This window comes from Scyliorhinus torazame, chromosome 8 (assembly GCF_047496885.1).
Source record: "Scyliorhinus torazame isolate Kashiwa2021f chromosome 8, sScyTor2.1, whole genome shotgun sequence".
Lineage (NCBI taxonomy): Eukaryota > Metazoa > Chordata > Chondrichthyes > Carcharhiniformes > Scyliorhinidae > Scyliorhinus > Scyliorhinus torazame.
This window is the reverse complement of record NC_092714.1, coordinates 96,454,280-96,473,793: the sequence shown is the minus strand read 5'-3', so window position 1 is coordinate 96,473,793 and position 19,514 is coordinate 96,454,280. Positions and strand designations below refer to the sequence as shown.

Below are 19,514 nucleotides of genomic sequence, written 5' to 3'. Positions count from 1 at the left end.
CATTCTTCTAAACTCTGGAGAGTATAGGCCTAAACTGTTCAATCTCTCCTCATACGACAAACCCCATATCTCTGGAATCAATCGAGTGAACAACTTCCAACTAAAAGCATAGCTGTGAGCCACTAGACTACAGGCCAAGTACATTATTTCGTCATTTGCAGAACTTGGGTTCAAATCCAGCTCAAATTCATGAGATGAAAGTTAGTTACAATTGTTAGTCACAAATTTTCACTGTAGATACTCAACAGGCTCATTGCAACTGCAGTCCACACAAAGATCGCACGAACAGCTAACAGACAGAACAAGGAAAATCTTTTCAATGTAATAACGTAATAGGTTTGGTTAGAAATACGAATTGAAGTGGTTTGATTTCAAGAGCCTGGCCTGTGTCTGATCAATACTGAATCACAATAAAGAACTGCATTGCTCAGTAACAAATCCATAACCTCCAGCCCAAAAAGAGAGTTAATTCTGGTGATTTTTGGTGTTGATATCTTATTAACATAAAATAGAAAGCATCACTAAGAACTGGCATGAGGGCTTCATTACTTCAGCAGGCTAATGTTTTATTAAAGTGCTCAATTCTTTTTTTCCAAATAAGGGAAAATTTAGAGTGGCCAATCCACCTACCCTGCACCGCCCCTCCCACGCAGACACGGGGAGAATGTGCAAACTCCACACGGACAGTGACCCAGAGCAGAGATCAAACCTGGGTCCTCAGCACCGTGAGGCAGCAGTGCTAACGACTGCGCCAGCGTGCCGCTCTTCTTCAGCAGATTAACTGACCAAGTAAATGACCCAAATATTTCAATTCGAGGTAGTCATGCGCAAATCAGAACAGAAATTATCTAGCTACTGTTTTAATTTACAGGGTTTATGTAGCGACTGGACATTTATCACAAAATCAAATCAATATTTTCACCACACGATTCTGCAATAGGAGTGACAATTCATGCTTATACAAATCTCCAACTCAGTTAAAAGCAACAAATTATTAAAATCGGCGCACAACATACCTCTCTTCCTTTGAGGGTGACCAAAGCAGCAAGTGGCTTCGCATAGAACCTGCTGTAGGAGAATCCCAGACAGCCATACATACTATTAGCTGTAAGCTTTAGAGCCTTTTGTCGGATATCATACTGCAATAGAAGACAAAGTCACATGTCATTAGGCTAGACCTCTCAAAAAATATTGAGTACTAATAAAATCTTAACTTCATTTAGTGGCAGACAAGGAGGATAATTTCCTGGTGTCAACATGCAGGATGTTCGTACCACAGCACCTGGAAACTGGCATTATTGAAATGCTAACCAGGGAAAGCCATAGTATCATTGTAAATGCCATAAGAAATTGCGATAATCAAACAAATTACCAGCCTACTACTATTGCCTAATTCAGCACTGGCTTCAAACTAAAGACATTCTATATTTCTCACTCGCAGACATCTCCAAGAGTGACAAGTGATGTTATAAATATTAAAATGTTTCAGTGTTTTTCTCCCCAAAGACAAATCATCTCAAAATGCTGCTGTGAAGAGATAAATCAGTAATATACCCAGAACTGTCATATTACTAAGGCAGTAATCGTACTAACGTGTTTCAGTATCATTACAGTCCCAGCCATGATACAGTTCAGCTTTTACAGTCTGCCCAAATTGCCAGGCAAGTGACAGATGAGAACAGCCCCTCCTGCCTCAGTGAAGCTCAGGATTTATTAAGGTGAATCCTTGTTGAAAATTACGAGGGGGGGGGGGGGGGGAAATAATAAAATGGGAGACAGAAATTTGAACAGGTTGATATCCCTTGCAAATATTGGGAAAGTTGGAGACTTCAACTGGTTGAAATCTCCATTTTCTACCCCACCCCCACACAAAGACAAGAGAAGTAGCCACTAAATGCATGAAGATTTTAAGGAAGTAAAAAGCCTGTAAGTGCTGGAACCATTGTGGGTAAGCCTTGCTTCCTATTGTTACCTACAATTTATATTTAAAATGGTGCAATTTTGTGCATTTTAAAGCAGGAAAAAAAAGCTTTTATATGGTAGACTTTAGACAGAAAAATAAAACCTTACAAGTCACCAACCCCCTGCCTCCCCAACAGAAAGGCATTTCAGACAAACCTATAAATATATATTTTAAAAATTGTTTCAAATAATCATGAATTTCTAAGTAAAATTCTGGTCCCTTTAGTCAGATAGCATCTGAGTTCATGCTTCAGGCCTCTTATGTATCAACTCCCTTCTTTAAAAAAATGCGAAAGACAAAGACCAGGCATCTTCTAGCAAATAGGGTGGAACAGACACAGTTCAGGCCCTCCAACCAGCATGGTAACACTTCGCTAGAGAATCATAGAATCCCTACAGTGAAGGCCATTCAGCCCATCAGATGGCACCAACCCTCTGAAAGAGCACCCTACCTGGGCCCATACTCCCTCCTTAACTCCACCTAACCTTTCGACACAAAAGGGCAACTTAGCATGGCCAATCCACCTAACTTGCACAACTTTGGACTGTGGGAGGAAACCGGAGCACCCGGAGGAAATCCACGCAGACACAGGTAGGGAGAACGTGCAAACCCCAGACAGTCACCCAAGGTCAGAATTGAACCTGGGTCCCTGGCACTGTGAGGCAGCAGTGCTAACCACTGCACGAAGAGGGGTATAAAGATCGACCAACAGGACTCTCCCCAGCGAAGATCGGCACAGAGGTATTCGAGAGGATCAGACAACCGACCAGAGACGGCAGGAAGAGTGTGTGGGAGACCTACCTTCGCGGACGAAGGCCTTGAGGAATCAGACACAGCGAACTGGACCCGCAGCTTGACTGAGTCCATCAACTCGGGGAGTATTAAGAATCTTGGGATCATTTAATATGTTTGGGATAATTTAAGAGGGATAACTGTTTTACTGTGTGATAAATAAATTTGGTTGAATCATATACTTGTATTTGTCCTTTGTTTATCTCGCCAAAACGGCAAAACATCTGAGTAATAAACTGGTCGAAGTGTTTGAGGCTTTACAGACAACATGTTGTTCCATCATACTTCTCCAAATCCTCCCATTTATTTTCTTGCACTATTTGTTCTCCCCAAATGCATTACCTCACACTCACCCAAACTTAATGTAATTTTCCATTTCACTGCCCAGACCACCAAATTCTTCATCCGTTTAAAACTACCCTCCTGACTGTCAACCCCATACTAATTTTTGTATCATTTGCAAACTTCATCATGCCCCTTCACCATACATCACAGGATGCCATTCAGCCCATTGTACCAATGCTGGCTCTTTGAAAGTGATACCCAATTAATCCCACTGCCCAGAGCCTTCCACATAGCTCAGTACATTTTGCCTTAATTGACCATAGCCACTGTCGTTTATAGGGTTCCAAGTCATTGTTTTAGCAATTATAATGATGGTTTCATAAATAATGTCTCAAAGCAAAATAAAACCTAGAGACCAAATCATGACAAAAATCACAGTTTTTCTAAGAACTATTATCTTAACAAAGACACCACTTCATTTGTCCAGCTAAACCAGAAAGGCATATTTCTTCTCTGCTTGGCAGTGTGATTCCTCAGTATAGCTTAGACAGTCTAGGACTTTCAGGAGGTAAAATGTTAAACCCCATATATTGTGTTACAATCTTTGAAGAGAATAATAACTTTTAAAAATAAATTTGAAGTTCCAGTTATTCGCCGAAAGGCTGATACAACAGAATTTCATGTTTTAAGACATTGGATGTAACAAAATACTAAAAGCACTATTAACTAAGCACCATGTGTGTAGACAACTTATACTTCAAACCACAAAAAGAACATTCCCCTTTTTCTTTGAGCACAATGGAAAACACACTTCACAGATATTCTTTACACTGGTCTTTAAGCAGGCAGTTAATTCTCCCGGAGTCAGTCCAGGGTGATTCTTAACTCCAGAGGTGTAAATTTGTTCTTTTCCTTCCTCAGCCTGGGAACTCCAAAACAATCTTTCACAATTTTCCCCAGTGATTCTTCCTCAAACACAAGCTAGGCAAATCTACCAGTCTCCAAACTTCTCACAAATTCTGTCTTTTCAAATTGAAAAAGAGCTCCCACCCAATTTCCTGCACGATGAACAACAAAGATTTTTGGCCTCTAACTGCTCTTCCTCGCCTGGATCCTGGCACTGCCCTTGTCTGATTTTTCTTCTTTCTTTTTGTAATAAAATGTATTTATTCAAAGTTTTTCAATAATTCTACAAAACACTCCAAAAAGGAAAATAATACAAAGAAAGAAGGGGAACATGCCAACAAAACAAAACAACTTAACCCTCGAAACGATAAACAGTTTAACAAACTAACCCCCAACTCAAAACTAAATGGGGCATGCACCCCTTACAAAAAGGAAAATAAATCAGCCCCCCGCCCCCCCCAGGTTGCTGCTGCTGTTGACCTCCACCTAGCGCTCTGCAAGAAAGTCAAGGAAAGGTTGCCACCACCTGGAGAACCCCTGCAAGGACCCTCGCAAGGCAAACCTTATCCTCTCCAACCTGAGAAACCCCGCCATGTCGTTGACCCAAGCCTCTACACTTGGGGGCTTCGCGTCCCTCCACATTAACAAGAGCCTTCTCCAGGCTACCAAGGGGGCAAAGGCCAGGACTCCGGCCTCTTTCGACTCCTGCACTCACGGATCATCCGATACCCCAAATATTGCTATCCCCCAGCTCGGTTTTACCCGAGTATCCAAGACCTTGGACATAGCCTTTGCAAAGCCCCTCCAAAACCCCACAAGCGCGGGACACGCCCAGAACATATAGGCGTGGTTCGCTGGGCTCCCCGAACACCTCACACATCTGTCCTCCACCCCAAAAAACTTACTCATCCTCGCCCCTATCATATGCGCCCTGTGTACCACTTTCCACTGGATCAGTCTGAGCCTGATGCAAGATGAGGAGGAATTGACCTTGCCCAGGGAGTCAGTCCACAGGCCCTCATCCAGCTCCTCACCCAGCTCATCCTCCCACTTGCACTTCAGCTCCTCCACCGAGGCTTCCTCCGCCTCCTGCAACTCCTGGTATATCTCCAGTATCTTACACTCTCCGACACCACCCTGTCCTGTATCCTCCGGGCAGGCAACAGCGGGAATTCCCCTACCTGCCTCCTCACAAACGCCCTAACCTGCATATACCTGAAGGCCTTTCCCGGGTGCAACCCAAATTTCTCCTCCAGCGCCCTCAGACTGGCAAAAGTCCCGTTGATGAATAAATCCCCCATCCTTCTAATTCCCGCCCGGTGCCAGCTTAGGAACCCACCATCTATCCTGCCCGGAGCAAACCTATAGTTGTTCCGTATCGGGGACCAGACTGAGGCCCCCACCTCTCCCCCGTGCTGTCTCCACTGCCCCCAAATCCTCAGTGTCGCCACCACCATCGGGCTCGTGGTATACCGCGTCGGCGGAAGCGGCAATGGTGCCGTCACCAGTGCCTCCAGGCTAGTACCTACACAGGACGCCGCCCCCTCTCCCTCCATTACCCATTTCCGATTCATCGACACGTTTGCTGCCCAGTAGTAGCTGCACAGGTTCGGCAGCGCCAGCCCCCCCCAACTGAGCTCCAAGACCAGTCTCTTAACCCTTGGGGTCTTATTTGCCCACACAAATCCCATAATGCTCTTGCTCACCCGCTTGGAAAAGGCCTCAGGGATGAGAATAGGCAGGCACTGAAGCACAAACAAGAACCTAGGGAGGACCATCATCTTAATGGACTGCACCCTGCCCGCCAGGGAGAGTGGCAGCATGTTCCACCTCCTGAAGTCCTCCTTCATCTGGTCCACCAACCGCGCCAGATTGAGCTTATGCAAGACCCCCCAACTCTTGGTCACCTGAATACCCAAATACCGAAAACTCCTCTCCTCCAACCTCTTTTCCTGGCCTCTCGCATGCACCACAAAGAGCTCGCTCGTCCCAACATTGAGCTTGTATCCCGAGAAGTCTCCAAACTCCCTAATGGTCTGCATGACCTCCCCATCCCCTCCACCGGATCCGCAATGTACAGAAGCAGGTCACCGCGTATAGTGAGACACAGTGCTCCTCCCCCCACCAAACCCTTCCAGCTTCTGGACTCCCTCAGCGCTATGGCCAGCGGCTCAATCGCCAGGGCAAACAGCAGGGGAGACAGGGGGCACCCCTGCCTCGTTCCACGGTACAGTCTCAAGTACTCTGACCTCAGCCGGTTCGTTGATACACTCGCCACCGGGGCCTGGTACAACAATTTAACCCACCCTATGAACCCCTCCCCGAATCCAAACCTGCCCAGCACCTCCCACAGGTACTCCCACTCCACCACCTGGTCAAAGGCCTTCTCCGCGTCCATTGCCGCCACCACTTCTGCCTCCGCCCCCCCCCCCTCCGAGGGCATCATAATCACATTCAGGAGCCTCCGCACATTTGCATTCAGCTGCCTGCCCTTCACAAACCCTGTCTGGTCCTCGTGTATCACTCCCGGGACACAATCCTCAATCCTAATGGCCAGGACCTTCGCCAACAACTTGGCATCCACATTGAGGAGCGAAATCGGCCGATACGAGCCACACTGCAGCGGGTCCTTGTCCCGCTTGAGGATAAGATCAGAGCCTGCAACATCGTCGGGGGAAGAATTCCTTTCTCTTTCGCCTCGTTAAAGGTTCTCAACAGCAACGGGCCCAACAGTTCCGAGAACTTCCTGTAGAACTCAACCGGAAACCCATCCGGTCCCAGGGCCTTCCCGCCTGCATGCTCCCCAACCCCTTAACCAGCTCCTCCATCCCGACCGGGGCCCCCAATCCTTCTACCTGCCCCTCCTCCACCCTCGGAAACCTCAATTGGTCCAGGAACCGCCGCATCCCCTCCCCCCCTCGGGGGGTTCTGACTTGTACAAGTTCCCATAGAAGTCCCTGAAGACCTCATTTATTTTGGCCGGACTCCGCACCGTGTCCCCCCCCCCCCCCGGTCCCTGATTCCCCCAATTTCCCTAGCCGCCTCCTTCCTTCGCAGCTGATGCGCCAGCATCCGACTCGCCCTCCCCCATACTCATACGCTGCACCCTGGAGCTTCCCCTCCACTGGGCCTCAGCCTTCCCCGTGGTCAGCAAGTCAAACTCCATTTGGAGGCTCCGGCGCTCCTTCAGCAGCCCCTCCTCGGGGGATTCCGCGTATCTCCTATCCACCCTCAGTATCTCCCCCACCGATCTCTCCCTCTCCGTCCTCTCCATCTTCTCCCTGTGAGCCCCGATTGAAATTAGCTCTCCCCGACCACTGCCTTCAGCGCCTCCCAAACCACATTCACCGGCACCTCCCCGTTGTCATTGGCCTCCATATACCGTTGAATGCACCCCCGGACCCGCCCACAGACCTCCTCATCCGCCAACAATCCCACGTCCATGCGCCACAGCGGGCGCTGGCCCCTCTCTTCCCCCAACTCAGCTCCACCCAGTGCGGGGCGTGATCCGAAATCGCAATGGCCAAATACTCCGTCCCCTCCACTCTCCGGATCAGCGCCCTGCTCACCACGAAAAAGTCTATCCGTGAGCAGGCCTTGTGCACGTGGGAGAAGAAGGAGAACTCCCTCGCCCTTGGCTTAACAAACCTCCACGGATCCACTCCCCCATCTGATCCATAAACCCCCTCAGGACCTTGGCCGCAGCGGGCCTCTTACCCGATCTCGACCTAGACCGATCCAGTGCCGGGTCCAGTACCGTGTTAAAGTCCCGCCCCCATTATCAGATTCCCTGCCTCCAGATCCGGGATCCGGCTTAACATCCGCTTCATGAACCCTGCATCGTCCCAATTTGGGGCATATACATTCACCAACACCACCGGGACTCCCTGCAGCCTACCACTCACCATCACATATCGGCCCCCCTTATCCGCCACAATACCCCCGCCTCAAAAGTCACCCTTTTGCTCACCAAGATTGCAACCCCCCTGTTCTTCGCACCCAGCCCAGAATGAAAGACCTGCCCCACCCATCCCTACCTCAGCCTGGTCTGATCCGCAACCTTCAGGTGCGTCTCCTGTAACATGGCTACGCCTGCCTTTAGTCCCTTTAAGTGCGCAAACACCCGGGCCCTCTTGACCAGGCCCATTCAAGCCACTCACGTTCCACGTGATCAGCCGGATCGGGGTACTACCCGCACCCCCCACCCCCCTGCCAACTAGCCATCTCCTCTTTTAGGCCAGCCACGTGCCCACGCCTCCCGCACTCCCCGCCCCAACTCTCCCTCTTACCTTCAGCTCCCCCTCACTCAGTACAGCAGCAATCCAGTTCTCCCCCCACAGCCCCCCCCGCCGCGCCCAACAGCCCCCCTCCCCCGGCCAAGCAATTGCTTAAACCCCCCTGCTCCCCACATTGCTCTCCCGTAAGTCAGCTGACTCCTGCTGACCCCGGCCGCTCCCGCCTCTGCCACCGATCCTCCTGTTGGATTCCCCCTCAAAGTCCCCCACCCTCCGCCCACCAAAGTGGGATGGCCCAAGCCCCCCCTCCACTCCCCCTACAAACCAATGTATACTCCAATCCAGTACCACCCCCCACCCACCCACCCCCGGCATCAGGCCCCGCCCCCTTTCCACGGGAAAAAGCCCGCCCTCCCTGCCTGGGCCGACCCCGCCCTCTATGGCGCAGCTCCTTTCTCCTGCAACCTCGCCCCATTCCCAAAAGGCCCAGGGCCTCTGGCCCACATTCCCCCCATCGAACGCGGGGAACAACCCCTCCCAAACCAGCACACATACAGAGAAAACACAAATATCGCCTCCTCCCACTCCCCAACATCCCCCATAGCGTGCTACAAACCACTAATTTGAATCCAGCTTCTCATTTTTGATAAAGGTCCACGCCTCGTCCGGCGTATCAAAGCAGTGGTGTCGGTCCTGATACGTGACCCACAGCCGCTGGCTGCAACAGCCCGAACTTCACCCCCTTTCCGTGGAGAACCGCCTTGGCCCGGTTGAATCCTGCCCTCTTCTTGGCCAGCTCTCAACTCCAGTCCTGGTAAATGCGAATTTCAGCGTTCTCCCACCTGCTGCTCTGCTCCTTCTTCGCCCATCTCAAGACACCCTCCCTGTCGGTGAAACGGTGAAACCTCACCACCACAGCCCTCAGTGGCTCATTCGCCCTCGGCCTCCTCGCCAGGACTCTGTGCGCCCCATCCAGCTCCAGGGGCCTCGGGAAGGCTCCCACGCCCATCAGCGTACCCAGCATCGTAGCCACATACGCCCCAGCATCCGACCCCTCCACACCTTCAGGGAGACCCAGAATCCGCAGATTCTTCCTCCTCGACCTGTTCTCCACATCCTCGAATTTCCTCTGCCATTTTTTATGCAGCGCCTCGTGCACCTCCACTTTCACCGCCAGGCCCAGGATCTCGTCCTCGTTATCAGAGGCCTTCTGCTGCACCTTCTTAATCGCTGTCCCCTGCATCCTCTGGGTCTCCACCAGCCTTTCAATCAACGCCTTCATAGGGGCCAACATCTCCGCCTTCAATTCCGCAAAGCAGCTTCTCAGAAACTCCTGCTGCTCCCACGACCACTGAGCCCACGCTGCCTGGTCTCCGCCCGCCGCCATCTTGCTTTTTCGTGCCCGTTCTCCTCTCTTCTCTAATGCCATTTTTGACCACTCCGCTCCTTGTCCACTCCATACAGTGCTGGGGGGACCTCACTGCTGCCTTCCCACACCGTGAATCGTCGTCCAAGTGCCGCTGGGGCACCTTAGAAGGGCCCAAAAGTCCGTTCACGGCGGGAGCTGCCAAACGTGCGACCTACCCAGGCATAACCGCAACCGGAAGTCGGTCTTGTCTGATTTTTCAGGAATATCATAGCCCCTCTTGCGAATGGCAATATGAATCACATGGGGCTTGTATCCAGGTAGAGCTGCCAATTAGTTATCTTCGAGACCCCAACTCTCTTATCTTGGAAGGAAATGGACAATTTATAGCATAACTGTTGACAACCTGACATTCTCAGCGCTTTTTTGGAACTTTGAAGCTCACAGGCTGCTGTCATTGTCTCCAACATCTTTCCCCTTCCTCCTATTAAACAATCTGGGCCACCTTTATTTTCTAACAACCAAACCACCCGGACTTATTATCAGGCTTCGTAACAAGTCACATGAACCCCTTCATTTTGCCTTAAATTAAATACAGAGCCCTAAAACAACAATCTTATACACCTCATTATTGTAACAATTGCCATGCACTAAAAAAACTTAGAGAGAGATATTGTTACACATTTGAGAAACAGTCATTCCATGTTTGAAAAACTACCTGTAAATGGAGATCAGGATTTAAGTCTGCTTGCTTCATCAGCTGTTTGACCTGGCGTCGCCTCTCCACCAGTTTCCGAATTTCCTTGGGCAAAATACCCATTTCCTGATCTTGATCTGGTACTTCAGGAATTTCTTCCATTTCGTTACCCTTGGCAAAAGAATAGAGAGAATAGAAACTAAAGTTAGATATTTTCACAATGGGGCAAAAACCAAGTTAATAAAGTTTTGGTTCTTATACTTTCTGCACAGAGTTGAACACTTAATTACACCAAAAATAAAAATGTCCTTCCGTCTCGAGTTACAAAATCAATGCGATTCTCAAGAGACATCAGTAAAGAACAAAATCTCAAGGACATACAATATATACGGTAACATCATCTTTATAATGATGCGCAATTGAAACCAAATGTAATATTAGTTATAAAAATCCACATTATTGAATTGAAGCGAAGTAGAAACAGGCAACCATGTAGAGATATACTCACTCTTTGCTATATTAATGCCTCAGCTATGCAAAGTATGAAAATTTCAAACCAACTTTACCGAGTTGGAAATTCAAATCAGGTATCAACACATTAGAATGTATTCTCATCTAAATAGATATTTGCTTGCCTATAGCTGGAGGCAAGAATGGATAAGAGACAAATTAACCAGGCTCAAACAAATTCAAGCAGCTCAGTGAGGAGTAACATAGATAGAGATTTGTGAAAGAAAATCAGTAAACAAACCGAATGCTTGAAAATCTGAAACAAATAGAAAACGTTGCAAGCGCTCAATGTCAAACAGGCAAGATGATAACAGTCATTTTGTCAAGTAAATAAGCATGTTGTGGTGAGGCCGAAAGAAACTAGTGGAATTCTTTTATAGAGGAATAGTCTCTCTCGAGCCAAACTCAAAAACATCAGACAGCACATGGAACGGAAAATGTGAAGTTCTCAAGTAAGGACCTCAAAATTACCATAGCTTTGACATCAGAAGAGCTCAGTGGCCTTCTTGGTATATGGTCATTCAGAGGAGGAAAAAAATCATTATTTACTTGTGAATCTGGCTTGAGGGGAACAGACTGTACTTGGAAGTTAATTTTTTCTAAAACTGTAAATCTAAGGTGAAATGCCCACCCCCACATGACATCACAAATGATCTGATGACTGGATAAACAGAAAAGCAACATCAAGTTTAAGATCTGAAGTAAATAGATTCAGTAGGCAACTCTTAGATAAAACAACTTCACTCAACACTCAGGTTTGTTATTCCTTATATTTGTGTCTCTCTGTTTCAGGAATAGAAGTCCTGTCAGAACAAAACATGGTAAAAACATCAAAATCAGAACCAATTTTGCAAGTGCCACTTTTACAATATTTAGAGCAATTGATAATAATGAGTGGATATTAACTAACATGAAGGCCCTTCCAGATACGGTGTCTAACTTTCTATTCGGTCAGTTACAATTCTCAATGTGCAAGCCACCTGAAAGATTGTTCTTACCCCCAGATGCTTTTGAGAATTTGCAGCGGTCCTCTCTACTGTAGTGAAACAGATATTGAATTCTTGAATGATTGAAGGATACAAGCTATTGAAGTCAAGCAGCAATATGAATTTATCATAGAAACCTGGGGAAAAAAAGTCACAGATCAATGATTATAAGAATCCAACTGAAGCAAATCAACTGTCATGCAATTGCAATGAATACTTTAGTCACAGAAAATAATTCATCTTCAAAGACCAAGAACATTCTGGAAGAATGTTTGTTTTAAAAGACACTGTCCCCGAAAAGGGTTAATGCAGGAACTGTTTGCTATTCCTGGGAAAGACATATTTCGACAAGAAAAGGCGAGTAAGCAGTTTTAAAGTAGCTGGAAACATCTTGACCCTGGTGGACTGTGTACAAAGGGAGTTACATGGTAGTTTACAGCTCTGGAAAACTGTTTTTAAAAGTTGGTTTTGCTTTCAGGAGGCCAACCACCAACTGCTTGCGAAAAGACTGCTTTTTGCAGTCCAGAGTGAATATAAGCTGCGCCCAAGTTGCTCCATGTGCTGGAATTACGTATCTGCAAGTGTTCCTCGGGTCTGCCTGCAAGAGTCGTTGACTGTTTTCTGGATTAAAAGAATAATTAATATACTCCCATATTTCAAACTGCGTGTTAATGAGCTTTGACTTTCTGTTCAACCACCAGACTGGTTTTATAATAAACTAATAAGTTTGTTGTTTATTGAAAATAAGCCTGGCTAAAGTCTCTTTTATTCTGGCTAACAGTAGCGAAGACAAATAATTGGGCATTTGGCGAGTGAATCAAACTTTTAAACCATTTAAACTAATGGTGTGGCCTGTGGAGTAGTGGGGCTAATCAAACAGCACGCTCTTCCCATATCATAGACTGAGGGCTTTTGCAGGATTTGAAACGCGAACAGCAGGTGATTGGACATGAAATAATAATTGGGAAAGGATAAAAGGACAGATACCAAGTTTGTTATACACCAAAATGGCTTTGGAAGTTGCGGTTCAACAAACAGAATTAGCGGATAGGTTGCAGCAAGAATTTATCTTAAGGGTGAGGAAAGCACATATAGTTGATATAATAGCACAGCATTTGAAATTAGACTCAGACATTAAAGGTAGAGACAATTATGAAGCTCTGTGGGAAATAGTGCTCCTGAAAAAGTTTAAAAATTAACTCTCTCCAGTAGTTAGAACCCATGTTGAAGATTTATGAGCTGGTGCCTTTTTTTATCATCACACAAACGTGAGGTAAAAGGAAGGCAAATAACCAGGAAAGGGAAGGGACAGCTGGGAAAATCCCCCAAATTCTGCCTCAGATCAGAAATGAAGGTGCCGAGGACGAAAGTGATATTTAAAGTCTCAAGGGTTTCCATTGTGACAAGGTGGGACACATTCGAGCAGATTGCTGCAAGTTGCGGGGGAAACCCATCAGACTTATTAGGGTACGTAAGGTCCTTTCAGGCGCTCTGACCGAGAATTTATTCATTTTTAATTCATTTACGGGATGTGGACGTCTCTGGTTAGACCAGCATTTATTGCCTATCCCTCTTTGTCCTTCAGAAGGTGGTGGGGAGTTCCCTTCTTGAACCGCTGCAGTCCTCGAGGTGTAGGTACACCCACTGTGCTGTTAGGGAGGGAGCTCCAGCGACAGTGAAGGAACGGCGATATATTTCCAAGTCAGGGTGATGAGTGACTTGGAGGGGAACCTTCAGGTGGAACACAACGGTTCAAGTCGCAGTGCTAACTGCAGCTACGAAACAGTATGAACACTACGGAGTTCAGGAGAGATGAACAAGATGCATGAGAGTTATGAAGAAATCGTGACAAAGAAAAAGTAACCATTTATCCCTCAAAAGAGACCGCTGTACCGATAATGATACGAAGCGAGATCAGAGCCACTCAAACACTTTTGCTGGAGAAAGGCTTAACTTTCCCCCCAGAAAACACACAAAGCAACTTTATATGACTCTGCTTTGGGTCTAATACGAGTCTTAATTTGTTTTGTTCACCATGGTTGCGCTGCTTTTCCAATTTGCTTTTGCACAAGAAAGGAATGTATACCCTTTGCAATGCAGACATTTGTTCCTTAAATATTAGCCAATGCCTATCTACTGTCATGCCTTTTAATGAAGTTCCCCAATCTATCTTAGCCAAGTAAGAAGTCTTACAACACCAAGTTAAAGTCCAACAGATTTGTTTCGAATCACAAGCTTTCGGAGCACTACTTCTTTCCTTTTGGAGCACTGCTCCTTCCTCGGGTGAATGAAGAGGTGGGTTCCAGAAACATTATATATATATATAATATATATATATATATATATATATAGCGAGAGAGAGAGAGTCAAAGATGCAGTACGATACTTTGAATGCGAGTCTTTGCAGGTAATTAAGTCTTTACAGATCCAGAGAGAGGGGTAATCACAGGTTAAAGAGGTGTGAATTGTCTCAAGCCAGGACGGTTGGTAGCCATCCCAGGCCAGATCGTAGGGGGATGAATGTAATGCAACATGAATCCAAGATCCCGGTTGAGGTCGTATTCATGTGTGCGGAACTTGGCTATAAGTTTCTGCTCGGCGATTCTGCGTTGTCGCGCGTCCTGAAGGCCGCCTTGGAGAACATTTACCCGAAGATCAGAGGCTGAATGCTCTTGACAGCTGACGTGTTCCCCGACTGGAAGGAACATTCCTGCCTGGCGATTGTCGCGCGATGTCCGTTCATCCATTGTCGACTAATCAACCCTTCTCATTGCACAATACCAAATCTAGGATAGCATGTATAGTTGGTCCCGGAACATACTAGTTTAAAAAGCCATCTCATACTCATTCCAAGGAATTCATCTGCCACAGTATTATTGCTAATTTGGTTTGTGTAGATTAAAGTCACCCATGATTATTGCAGCATCCTAGTTACGTGCAAAGCTAATTCCCTGTTTATTGTCATCTCCTACCTTACCACTAATGTTTGGAGGCCGACAGATAACTTCCACTAATGTTTTCCACTCTTTGTTGCTTCTTAGTTCCACCCAGACTGATTCTACATCTAGATTTTCTGAGCCCACACCTCTCCCTATTGTACTTATTTCATCCTTAACTAACTACGCCACTCCACCTCCCATCTCTTTTTGCCTGCCCTTCCTAATGCCTTGGTCGCCATCTCTCTGTAATCGCAATCATATCGTACCCGTGTACATCAATGTGCGCTGATATTTCATCTACATTATTGTAAATGCTCCGTCCATTCAGATAGAGTGCCTTTAAACTTTTTTAAAATAAATTTAGAGTACCCAATTCATTTTTTCCAATTCAGGGCCACTTTAGCGTGGCCAATCCACCTATCGTGCACATCTTTGGGTGTGGGGGCAAAACCCACGCAAACATGGAAGAATGTGCAAACTCCACACAGACAATGACCCAGAGCCGGGATCGAACCTGGGACCTCGGCGCCATGAGACAGCAGTGCTAACCACTGCATCACCGTGCTGCCTCAAGAGTGCTTTTAAACTTGTCTTTTTAACATTTTTACACACTTCTTGCACAAAATCTCTTTGCTGCGAGCCCTCGTTTCCTCTGCTTCCCACTTTGGATTTCTACTTATCTTTGTTTCCCTGTGTGTGTCTCCACGCTCAGGTTCCCCTCCCCTTGCCACTCTAGTTTAAACTCTCCCCCATAGTACTAGCAAATGCCCCTGCATAAATATTAGTCCCGGTCCTGCTGTGCACCCGTCCAGCTTTTGCAGGTTCCACCTTTCAGAGAATCGGTCCCAGGGCCTCAGGAATCTAAATCCCTTTCTCTTACACCATCTCTCTGGCCATGTATTAATCAGGTCCATTCGCCTCTACCGGATCTCGTTAGCATGTAGCACAGAGTAATCCCGAGATTATTACTCTTGAGGTCCTGCTTTTTAATTTAATTCCTGGCTCCCTATATTCTTCTTTCAGGACCTCATCCCACTTTTTACCTTTGTCGGTACCAATATGAACCACAATATCTGGCTCCCTTCACCTTCCCCCCCCTCAGAACATGCTGCTGCCGCAGAGTGACATCCTTAACCCTGGGACCAGCGAAGTCCCAGGCGTCACATGTCCAGCCTCATAAACGTTTATCTGTCCCCCTTACAATAGAATCCCCTCTCACGGTCGCTTCCACTGACAGACTTACTACAGAAGAAAGCCAAGGTATTGCGGATTAGGGAGTGCCAAGGATCTTTTGAAAGGCAAAAAGTTATTTTCATCAATGGAAATAGTGTTGAGTGCTCAAAATCTCACTACGCCTTTCAATGTATCAATTCATGGTCAGTGACCTGGGGGAGGCGCAGTTACATGATAATGCATTGGCATAGAAATGCCAGTTGGATACTTTTCCAAAAATCTGAATTAACACCAAAATAGATACCCCTGGGCTTGCTCTTAGCTCTTAAAAAGTGTGAGGTGAATGTCCGCCATGGATAGTGAGAGACACTGATCACAAACCCCTAGCTTTTGTGGAAACATTTAAAAAGCAGAATGCCAGACTATTCCAATGGAGATTATTATTTTTACATTATCACTTAACCCAATTGCAAATACATTGTTTTGAATTTAATTTTGCCTTAAATTTGTTAAAAGGCCAATAGGACACAGAGAATAACGGTCTTAGCTTTGTATAAAAAGTGACTGAATTGAGAGTGTGGGTACGTCTTAGTAGTTTTATGTTTTATTGCACTTTATAATGAAACACATATAAATTATAGCATTTAATTTCTCCAAGGCGGGAAGTGTCATGTACACTTTCGTCACGAAAAATGGTTGATCTTCAAGGACCAAGAACCTTCTGGAAGAATTTGTGCTTTAAAATACACTGTCCCTTAAAGGGTTAATACTGGAAAATACATCCTTCTCTAAGAAAAGGTAATTAAGCAGTTTTTTAAAAAAACATTTTTTTTTTAAAGTTTTCACAAAATATCAATAACAAAAATGTAAAAGGAACCCAACAGAATTAAATACAAAACAAAACAACCCAGTGCCCCGTCCCCCCATACATAAATAATATGGGCAGCACGGTAGCATTGTGGATAGCACAATTGCTTCACAGCTCCAGGGTTCCAGGTTCGATTCCCGGCTTGGGTCACTCTCTGTGCGGAGTCTGCACATCCTCCCCGTGTGTGCGTGGGTTTCCTCCGGGTGCTCCGTCCGGTTTCCTCCCACAGTCCAAAGATGTGCAGGTTAGGTGGATTGGCCATGATAAATTGCCCTTAGTGTACAAAATTGCCCTTAGTGTTGGGTGGGGTTACTGGGTTATGGGGATAGGGTGGAAGTGTGGACCTTGGGTAGGGTGCTCTTTCCAAGAGCCGGTGCAGACTCGATGGGCCGAATGGCCTCCTTCTGCACTGTAAATTCTATGATATTCTATGATATATTAACACCCGCCGAAACACATAGCAAATATATGCACCCCCTCAGATCCCCCAGTATAGACAAACAAAAATACAATAGAACCCCCACCCCCAGGTTGCTGCTGCTGCTGACCATTGTCTACCGTTCTGCCAGGAGGTCCAAGAACGGCTGCCACCGCCTGAAGAACCCTTGCACCGATCCCCTTAAGGCAAATTTCACCCTCTCCAATTTAATAAACCCCGCCATATCGTCGATCCAGGATTCCACGCTTGGGGGCCTCGCATCCTTCCACTGAAGAATGCGAGGGCTACCAGGGACGCAAAGGCCAGAATTCCGGCCTCTTTCGCCTCCTGCACTCCTGGCTCCTCTGCAACCCCAAATATTGCGAGCCCCCAGCCCGGTTTGACCCTGGATCCTACCACCCTCGACACCGTCCTCGCTACGCCCTTCCAAAATTCCTCCAGCGCTGGGCATGTCCAGAACATATGGGTGTGGTTTGCTGGGCTCCCTGAGCACCTAACACACCTGTCCTCACCCCCAAAAAACCGTCTCATCCTTGTCCCGGTCATGTGTGCCCTGTGCAGCACCTTAAACTGTATGAGGCTGAGCCTCGCGCACGAAGAGGGAGAGTTCACCCTCCCTTGGGCATCTGCCCACGTCCCTTCCTCGATCTCCTCCCCCAATTCCTCCTTCCACTTACCTTTCAACACCTCCATCGAGACCTCGTCCTCCTGCATCACCTGTTAAGTTGCCGAGATCTTCCCCTCTCCAACCCACGCCCCCGAGAGCACCCTGTCCTGGACCGTGCATGGCGGCGGCAGCAGGAATTCCACCACTTGCCGCTTGGCAAACGCCCTTACCTGTAGATACCTAAAGGCGTTCCTCGGGGGGGAGCCCGTACTTCTCCTCCAGCTCACCCAGGCTTGCGAACTTCCCATCCACAAACAGGTCCCCCAACCTTCTTATCCCTGTCCTATGCCACCCCGAAAACCCTCCATCTATTCTCCCTGGGAAATACCGGTGGTTCCCCCGTATCGGGGTCCACACTGAGGCCCCCACTTCCCCCCTGTGCCGCCTCCATTGCCACCAAATTTTGAGGGCAGCTGCCACCACCGGGCTCGTGGTATAACTCATTGGAGGGAGCGCCAGCGGCGCCGTTGCCAGCGCCTCCAGACTCGTACCCTCACAAGACGCCACCTCCAGCCTCTTCCATGCCGCCCCCTCCCCCTCCATCACCCACTTGCGCACCATCGTCGCATTGGCGCCCCAGTAGTACCCACAGAGGTTGGGCAGTGCCAGCGCCCCCCCCCCCATCCCTACTCGGCTCCAGGAACACCCTTCTCACCCTCGGAGTCCCTCGCGCCCACACAAACCCTATTATGCTCCTGTTGACCCGCCTAAAGAAGGCCTTCGGGATAAGAATGGGGAGGCACTGGAACAGGAACTAAAACCTTGGGAGCATCGTCATCTTGACTGACTGCACCCTACCCGCCAGGGACAGCGGCAATGCGTCCCACCTCTTGAATTCCTCCTCCAGCCTCGTGAAATTAAGTCTATGCAGGGCCCCCCAGCTCTTGGCCACCTGGACCCCCAAATGCCTGAAGCTCCTCTCCGCCCTTTTTAGTGGGATCTCGCCAATCCCCCTCTCCTGGTCCCCTGGTGAACCACAAACAACTCGCTCTTCCCCATGTTGAGCTTGCACCCTGAGAAACCCCCGAACTCCCTGAGGATCCTCATTACCTCCGGCATTCCCCCCACCGGGTCCGCCACATATAGCAGCAAGTCGTCCGCATAGAGCGACACCCTGTGCTCCTCCCCACCCCGCACCAACCCCCTCCAGTTCCTCGACTCCCTCAGTGCCATAGCCAGGGGTTCAATCGCCAACGCGAAGAGCAGGGGGGACAAGGGACACCCCTGCCTCGTCCCTCGATGCAACCAAAAGTACTCAGACCTCCTCTTGTTCGTGGCCACACTCACCATCGGGACCTCGTACAACAGCCTAACCCACCTGACGAACCCAAACCCGAACCTCTTCAGCACCTCCCACAAGTACCCCCACTCTACCCTATCGAAGGCCTTCTCAGCGTCCATCGCCGCCACTATCTCCGCCTCCCCCTCCCTCGCCGGCATCATAATAACGTTTAGGAGCCTCTGCACATTCGCGTTCAACTGCCTCCCCTTCACGAACCCAGTCTGGTCTTCGTGGATGACCTGCGGCACACAATCCTCAATTCTCGTGGCTAAGATCTTCGCCAGCACCTTGGCATCTACATTTAACAATGAAATCGGCCTGTAAGACCCACACTGCAGGGGATCCTTGTCCCGCTTCAGGACATCGTCGGGGGTAATGCCGCCCCCCCCCCCCCCCCGCCACCCCC

The 19,514-nt window shown here is 48.1% G+C and overlaps 1 protein-coding gene across 1 annotated transcript in view; it reads right to left on the bottom strand.

Annotated features, from left to right (window-relative positions):
* The window catches only part of pola1 (polymerase (DNA directed), alpha 1), a 436,651-nt gene that overhangs the window by 303,572 nt on the left and 113,565 nt on the right, over nt 1-19,514 (bottom strand). Inside the window, exons 24-26 of the mRNA XM_072513953.1 lie at nt 11,753-11,877; nt 10,266-10,415; nt 1,017-1,139 (exon numbers count right to left, since the gene is read on the bottom strand). Of these exons, the coding sequence (XP_072370054.1) occupies nt 1,017-1,139; nt 10,266-10,415; nt 11,753-11,877 (398 nt within the window). The remainder of the gene's footprint in view (nt 1-1,016; nt 1,140-10,265; nt 10,416-11,752; nt 11,878-19,514) is intronic.